Source organism: Zerene cesonia, chromosome 28 (assembly GCF_012273895.1).
Source record: "Zerene cesonia ecotype Mississippi chromosome 28, Zerene_cesonia_1.1, whole genome shotgun sequence".
In the NCBI taxonomy this organism is placed as follows: Eukaryota; Metazoa; Arthropoda; class Insecta; order Lepidoptera; family Pieridae; genus Zerene; species Zerene cesonia.
This window is the reverse complement of record NC_052129.1, coordinates 2,116,143-2,125,291: the sequence shown is the minus strand read 5'-3', so window position 1 is coordinate 2,125,291 and position 9,149 is coordinate 2,116,143. Positions and strand designations below refer to the sequence as shown.

The 9,149-nt window shown below is 33.1% G+C and overlaps 1 protein-coding gene across 1 annotated transcript; it reads left to right on the top strand.

Annotated features, from left to right (window-relative positions):
• Positions 1-2,553: 2,553 nt before the first annotated feature.
• On the top strand, positions 2,554-7,406 carry LOC119837599 (protein THEM6-like). The gene is made up of 5 exons (XM_038363250.1): positions 2,554-2,731; positions 3,408-3,578; positions 4,829-5,043; positions 6,318-6,506; positions 6,604-7,406. The coding sequence occupies exons 2-5, from the start codon at positions 3,413-3,415 to the stop codon at positions 6,730-6,732; spliced, it is 699 nt and encodes a 232-aa protein (XP_038219178.1). The 5' UTR covers positions 2,554-2,731; positions 3,408-3,412; the 3' UTR covers positions 6,733-7,406.
• The last annotated feature ends 1,743 nt before the right edge of the window (positions 7,407-9,149 follow it).

Sequence of the window (9,149 nt, the reverse complement as noted above, 5' to 3'; positions counted from 1 at the left end):
TTATATTTTAAATTATACTAGCGGTCCGCCCCGGCTTCGCTCGTGGTACATATATAGCCTTCCTCAATAAATGGGCTATCTAACACTGAAAAAATTTTTCGTAAATTCCCAGTAGTTCCTGAAATTAGTGCGTTCAAAGACACAAAACAAACTCTTCAGCTTTATAACATTAGTATAGATTCAAAATTATGTCTGCCAAACAATCTAAAGAATATTTTAAATGATATCCAAAAGTATTTCTACCAAATAATCTACAGATTCACGCATAACGTACAAAATATTGCCTGTAATTTGGTTTGTAAATAATGTATATCATAGTTTTTAGTATGATGAGGGGTCTTGGTTAGAAAAGAAAGGAACGGTACGGGCCCGACTCTGCTTTTTATGCTTATATTCAATGAATGAAAATGATGTTGAACGTACCTTTAACTGTCAAAGTGACATTCGCAGTGTCAAGATCCTTGTCATATTCGCAAAGTAAATATTTCTATGGACTGTTATGCGTCACGATACGGTTTGTTTATCATGAAACCACTTTAATGAAACAAAATCATATAATATAATCTCACCCATTAGTCGCTTTTCTTCGCGATTCATCTCATTGTAACCTTCATCAAGGATACCAAATACTTCCTCCCAAGCCGCTCTCCTTTCAACACGATCTTTGTAGTTTTCTAAGGATTTATCCCAAAGACATGGCCGATCTCTGACACCTTGAATAAGTTGTATAACGTCGTATTTAAATTCTCGCATAGCGAATAATTTAATGTATACTTATTGATATAATTTACAGTAATTTCTAACTTAGCTGTACGTGTTCGCACTATCTCAGTAAACACGTCACTGGGTAAGTCAAAATGTCGGATCGGATCGTATGATATTGTCCCTTTCTAAATGTATGGCATGATGAGAGATAGCGAAATATAATAAAGGTCATCGACTCGTGACGTATCGTACATGATAGTTGAAATACTGTAAGTTATTTTAAATGCTATAATTTTTTGGCTAAGTGAAAGAAAACCAAATAATTGGTTTGTAATTAAATTGCATCATCACATCTGGACCTAGGGATCGAGAAATGTTTAAATGACTGGGATGTTCTATGAAATCTATTTAAAAGCTTTTCGTTCGACACAACAAAAATTACCGTACTTTTTTAAAAACCTCACAAGTACTCGTAGGTCGTAGGTACATAGCTTGTACGTAGATTATTCATAAAATGGCTTTCGGCCTTCGGCTGGAATCTTGTGCTCTTGTCCAAAAAACGCAATATACTATTATACCTGCTTATCTATTCATGTCTATTATATACAGTCCATTGGTCAGTATAGGTACTTATAAATTAAGTGAGAAAGTAATTATTTATGTCTTTATATCCGCTGGTGCATGAACGATTGAATTATTGATGGACTAGCGGTATGACCCGGCTTCGCCCGAGTATAGTATTATGTTATGTGTGGCACGAAGTAGCGGTTACCCATGGCCCTCGCCCCTCGGGGATTACGTCCATACGTATTATCAAATAGTAAAAGAGTTATCGTAATGGGTTCAGTTTTTCCTTAGATTAACGCGTTCAAACTCTTTGGATTTATATTATTAATTGAATATGGATGATCTCGTTAAAACAATATTCCCAAAACCTCCTCCTTTTATTTAACAACCTAGTCAATAATAGCAATAATTTTATTTACAGATTGTTTTGAAATATAAGTGACATCTATGTAGCTTTAAGCACATAGTGTAGGGTTTGTTAAGTAAGTCTTCATTAATTAGGCAAGATTATAACGTACTTCCATTGCATTGTAATTATGGTAGAATAAATAAATTACATACGGTCTATAATAATAATGATTAAAAATAACTATTTAAAAGCAGCCTTATATTAAACTTAGGTTATGGCCGCACGACTAAACCTTCGCGGATTTAAATCATATAATCTTCAAAATAAAGGAAACTATTGAAGGCGGCGCCAATGACTTTTTTTTCCGCAAAGCAGATTTTAAGATGCTTTTTACTGAATGGCCAGCGGGAAAAATCCGCCAATCCGCGCCAAAACTTACTGTATATAGAACTTTACATATGTTGACGGCATAGTTTTTTTATATGGTGAAAAAACTATGTGTGTTTATTTAGAGTTGGTTATACAGAACATACATACAACAGCCTAGTAAAAGATCGATAGTATTTTATATTTAAAATAACTGACATACTCTTATTTCTTGGGTCATCATAACATCATCAAAAGTTGTTAGTTAAAATTCCGCAATCATTTTTTTTTAACGGAAGTGAAGTGAATAATTATAAATTCATAATGGGCCTTTTATAATTAAAGTAAGTAAAAAATTTGGTTACGAGCGACACAAAAAAAAAATAACATACAATTATTAGCCGACTGAGCATCGTGGATGCTTTATCATTAATAGTGTGTTAAAAACATTAATATGAATATTAATATGGGAATAGCGTTTAAAAATATTTTTTTTACACTCTATAGCGTCATTCAATATTATTGATCTCGTCTGCGCGCGCAGACTCGTTCTAATGTCAAAATTATTTCAATAAAATTCTTTGAGAAGGCAGCTTGTAAGGTTATTTACGAATTTAGCGTTTATATTAATCGTTTGGTTATAAAATTGTGTTTTAAATTTTAATTGTGTTTAAACAGTTTTGAACTTTATTTATAATTTTGCATGAATATGTTTTAAATGCGTTTCATACCGGCTTCCTCTAGGTAAGTTTTATGTCAACCTTATTAAATAATTAATATGTTCTTTCGTGAACCAAATGTAAATAAATTCGTATGTGTCTATTTACTTTTAGAATTTGGTTTTGCCGAGCTCAAAAACATTTATTCTACATTTTGTCTCTACATTTCAGTGCGATCAAATAAATATGTCTACTGTAGATTCATAATTTTAATTGTCTTAACTATAGACAGTAAATTGTAATACCTAACAATGGTTTTCTTACGAAGGTGATCGCTTATAACATTATTTCATAAATTTCTTAAGTATTGCATATCGTTATAGCAAGTCTTCGGAAATTTAAAATGCTATTAAATAACAATAGGAGAATAAAATTGTCGATGCTGCAGGCGATCATATATTCGTGCAACTAATAAAATCAAACAATTAAGTCAATGTAATTACTAAAATCCCATCAATTGTGTACTGAAAATCCCAATACTTTACGTCATTTTGTAATTCTAACCTTGAAACCCAATACTTTACATACTATTAAAAGATACGTCTAAAATCAATGTTAAACGATTGAGCAAATATTTTTCTTCTACACGTAACATTACTACCGATTCGTGTTCCGCGTAAAGTTATACGTAACGTTGATAAGTTGTGTTGTGTAAATGTGAATTTATTTATTTATTTACCTGTGTGAGTTTGTGTTCACAGTCAAAATGTGGACCGTGTGTGTGCCTGGATGGAGCGCGATCCTCGTGGCAGGGACTCTACTCCTGTATGGTACATTGGATGTAGCATACTTCGCTCGAATGATGTATACAGTGGCCAAGGCGAGATACTTTAGGAAGAAAGCCTGTATCTTAGATACGACAGAAGTGCAATGTACGTATATAATTCGTTAATTTAATTTAATGTTTACTGATTAAGTAAATATATAGTATTATAGTGTTGCTAGATTTAAATTTTGCTTCAAATAATCATACATGTGTCGTTTGGTGGCCAAATCTTAACGTCCAAGGTGAATTTGTAATTTTATGTATTTAATATAAAAACGTTATAAAAAATTTATCTACAACAGCTACTTGTATAAAAAATATGTCCATAAAGGCACATTAATCATGCGAAAAATTATAAATTAACAAACCAAAGCCATTGATCATTAAAAGAATTGCATCATCGTTTTAAAAAATAAATTATATTCATAAAGAGGTACATAAATTAAAGAAAAAAATGCAATCTCTTCCTAATTTAAAACCGTGTCATTACCTACATTGGTCAAACGTGCTCAAATTACTCGATATGCTATTTCTAAAAATCGTCAAATCAGCATTCATATTGATATTCCGAAGTGAACTTGAATACTGAATTATTATTATCTTTCTTTAGTCTACTATCGGTATATTTAAACAGTTTTTACATAGTACTTAATGCTGCTAGATGTATAAATTCGCGTAAAGGCGATTTTTTTTAATATTATTTATATTTCAAACGAACGTTAAGAGTAAAAATAAAGTCACGATTAGATTTCTGGAACCGCCGGTTTTAACTCATGCTTAAACATTGCATAATTATATTGTTATAAATAAACAATGGCTATTGGCTAGTGGGGTCAAGGACGTTGCTTAATTAATTGAGATCGAGAGATGGTTTTTTCCATACTGGATGTCAATCTAATTATTTTTACTCTCTTTATATCAAAAGGATAACAAATAAGTGCACTTTGTTTTATTTCTTTATGTATTCATTAAATGACTCATTCATAAGTGCATTATTCTGTCTTACGTCTTTCTTCGAGCTGATGATGTTTTTATAGCATATACTTTCTCTTGTCTTTGTAAAACACGTACACTTGTAGTATTGAGTTCCTAGGTAATGTCGGTATACGTTGAATTATGTCAATTTTTCAGAAGGCTAAGGAATGTTTCCTCTCAATGACCTATTTAAAAGCTGATTAATATTTAAATACAATAATTTCAATGAGTATAACTTTTACTAAGACTACGAAAATTACGGAGCATTTATCTAGTCAGAACAGTCACAAGTTTTTTCACTGGCGTTATCAACCATGATTACCCATTGGTCGACCGACATACAAAGGAGAGGCTTAAAAATTACCCCCTTTCCACTTCCAGCATGGTGTCTCCTCACGGACATCGACACGCTTCTGTACCATATGAACAACGCTCGCTATCTGCGGGAATTAGACTTCGCTAGGGCGGATTTCTATGAGCGTACAGGCCTATATGCTAATATAAAGGCAGCGGGAGGTGCTGTGTTGCAAGCTGCGGCTACTATACGGTATAGGAGATACGTTAAACCCTTTACGAAAGTCACTATCACTTCTAAGGTGAGTTATATTCGTATGCGGGTGTAAGTGTGTGTAAACAAAAATAGGATTAGAAACAATATAAGTATAATGGAAAGATGAATTGGTCAGTTAAATCCATCACATGCCTACAAGATTACAAATTTAATAGATAATAGACATATATGTTAGTAAATTTAGTATAGTTGCATTAAAAATTTGTAATTATTTTATTATAAATTTTTACACAAAAATTGAGTTCTGCGAAATGGTCGCATCGGCATATTATTGCAGAGGAAATTTCTGCAACGCTGGTTTGCAGTGACGACTACTTTGCCATTAAAATAATACTATATAATACTATATAATACTAATAAATGTTACAATTAAAACTCGTTTTTCGTTAGAACGCGTTTTTCCCAGTAACAAAGGCGATGACGCGAGTGCGGATCCCACCTCGAGATTATTTTTTCTATTCTTTTAAAAATATTAACCTTCATCTGCTTTTAGTGTATAATTATGACATAATAGTCCACTTACAATTAATATATTGCATAGTTTTAACTCTATGGTATTTATGTATAAGTTTCAACAGATCTTTTTAGTTAAATTTATTTCTGTAATTTTATATATTTTTTTTTCGTTTTGCCAGTCTTCATACAGTCCTATCGATGATTCTCGTACGAGATGGAGGAGAGATGGAGGGTTTTGATTTGTCATAATTGTCAAATTGTAATATTATTTCATTTCTCTTACAACTTCTCTAACATTTACTTTTTTAATTAATATGGTCATCCAATACAAACCACATATTGCAATTTGATGAACAGTCTGTGACAGAGGCCAATTCAGTACAACCCCATGATCTTCTAAGTTAGTTTCCCATTCAGGCTTATGGTTGGAAGTAATTTTTAGAGAAACAGCTATAAGTACTCCACCGCCATCTTTTTATTATGAGAGGCCAGAGTCGCACCTATCCCTTCGATAAACTATCGTCGCTTACTACTTACTACTTTGAACATTATCATTTCACCAAGTCTCTGTGTGCATAATTAAGTCGTTAATTGAGTTATAGCTCAGTACATCTTGGTGCATAACTGAAGAGGTTTATGGATTTCCCAACACCCGCGATTTTAAAGATACCACATACCACATATTTTGTCACATAAAAGTTTCTCTGGCATTCTGCTATTCAACCAAACCGCCTTTCGTTAGTCCTGAAAGCGTAACAGAAAATCACTTATAATAACAGAAAGAAAGAAAAATGTGCATCCCTACATTTACTACATCCTCCCTTCCCCTTTCTTCCCTTTCAGGCGGTATTCTGGGATGAGAAGACGCTCTTCATGGAGCACGAGTTCATAGGCCCCGGGGGGTTCGTGCACGCGGTGGCCGTGTGCCGCCAGCGGGTCATCGACACGTCGGCGGCCGCCATCGCCGAGCTGCTGCTGCAGCTGCACTGCGCCGGCGCGTGTAAACCCCATCCGCAGAAGATGCCGCCTGAGGTACATACATACATACATAGATAGATACGGACATACATACGTACTGTATTTGTATTTCTATGACAAGTATAATGTTTTAAATATTTCTCATTTTCAGTTGGAGCTCTGGGTGCAAAGTAATGAATTGAGCTCAGCAAAACTAAGATCGCAGGCGCTTCCCACCATACCGGCTATCGAGCGACCCGACCCAATGGCCTGTGGTGAAATAGTCGCAAACACCGAGTGAGATTTGCTCCACTGCCCAAAGGACGAGCTTCCATCGAAGATTCAAAAAAAGAAGAGCGAGTGAGACAGATATAGGGTGTCGGGCTCGGGCAGTGAATAAAATGATCATTATACAACGCGACGCCAACGCGAATGGACTATTGTGCAAGTATTGCGATGATTTCGTTTTGGAATTATTTTTAACGTTACGTGTATACCTACTATTGAGATCGTGTTATTTTGTATGATTTAACATAGATATTAATTTAATGTGCATTTATAAATGGAATTTATTTTTGAACGTCACTGTTTTAAAATAGCATAGATATTCAAGTATTAAATTATATGAAATAAATATAACTATAAACTTGTAATGGCGCCTATGCACACAATATAAAGGATTTTGTACATACGTAATAATACAATGCTTACAAATGAATAAAAACTAATAACGTTAAGTAATGCTTTCAGTATTTTCGGCACGGAGGATAATTAATGTTAAATTGAAAAATCTAAATCATGGTGGTTTAAAAATGGTGGTTTATAATGGTTTTTAAAACCTCTAAAATGTTTGTTGGTTTGGAATTACAGAAATATATAATGACGGCTAGCTAAGCTAGATCTAAAGCACACATTATTGTTATTGTAAACACTCGTTGTATATATCTGATGTAATCGTGTACAATGAAATACTAAAATCGCTTCAATGTTGTTTTATTTTTTACTAGATTTCCACTCACGGCTTGCCAGCGTAAATGAAGTTATAAAATAGGCAGCCCTAAGTACCCCCTGCGTAGTTTTTTCTCCTGGTGAGTTACTGAGATAAAAAGTATCATATATCCCTTTTCGTGTCTCAAACTATCTCTGTACCAAATTTTATCTTAATCGGTTCACTGGTATATGTGTGAATAAGAGACTGACAGTTACTTTCGCAGTAATAGTACTAGTATTCATAAGAAATGCTTTTATTAACTGATAGTTTGTTCTATATATATGACAAATATTCAGGGTAATAATGCCAAAAAATGGTTGGTTTTGAATTTTTCTGAATAAAGCTTTACTTGACAGGGAATGGAAGAATATTGGTAATTTAAGTGAATGTTTAAATACATATGTATTACTTCGACGGCATACAAAAATAATTGTATGCATTGCGTGGACTTGAAATCAATAATAAATTTAGAATGAATATGAAACGTACAATCATCTAATCAATTTTATGACGAACCTAAGTGCTTTTTGATGTTCTTATTACGTCATTGAGTTTTAGGTATCACAAATTGTATTATGACGTAATTGCTATTTTATAATAACAGGCGACTAGATTTTGTTTTACGCCATTTGTTACATTATTTTGACGTTAAAGTTGAGATTATAGTTATATGAAAGATAGGTTATTTTGTTAGGATTAATTTTAATACAAAGGTGTAAAACTTTACTTTATTTGTTAAACTGGATTTGGATTTTATTCAAACTAAAAGTTGACACACTACTTTTATTAAAGTTTATTCCCTGAATATTATAGTTTATAAACACTCATAGTGTATCACCTATGGTTGAATGGAATCTGTTCTTGTATATAAATGAAATATTACTAAGTATGTCTCGACGCATTTTTAAGATAACCACTAGTCTTAAAATTGTCTCGTCAGGATTTCCTAGATCTTAAATTATAGATGGCACGTGTACCTTTTTATATTTCAAAATCAATTTTGTCTCAATAGCCACTGCTCGTCGTAACAGTAAAAATCTTCAAGACATTATACATTTTATGGACTACTAGCTGCGCCTCGCGGGTTCATCCGCGTAAGTCTGCATGCCGTAGGAATGTCGGGATAAAAAGTTGCGTTTGTGTTATTCCAGTTGTCCAGCAATCTACGTACCAAATATAATTGCAATCGGTTCAGCAGTTTTTGCGTGAAAGAGTAACAAACATACATATACTTACACATACATCCATCCTCACAAACTTTCGCGTTTATAATATTAGTAGGATCAGCTTGTAACTATGGTAAACAAATCGGGTTGTGAATATTTCCTTCGTTTTTTTTCGCTACAGTCTACAGGCTTCGTCCTTGTAAAGATAATTGACAGTTATTATTATTACGTTATTTTGTACTATCAGCAAATATTAAATACACTTTATATTATCAGAGAAATGTAAAGCAAAGAACTTCATATATAAAATTTTTTATATATTATAGTTATTGAGCTTTTAAGTGTGTGCTAAGATCTTTGCAACAGGCGCATAAACTTCAAATTCACGTTGCAGTGTTAATACTTTGATTTTTATGCTGTTTCTATATAATCCAGTTATAGATCCTGAGTAAACTGATAGGTACTCCTAAAATGACCCAGGTTGACTGAACTTAGACTGACTTTATACATGATTCGGGCATGGTATAGGTACGTATGAAAGTTACATCAATAAAGAATCTT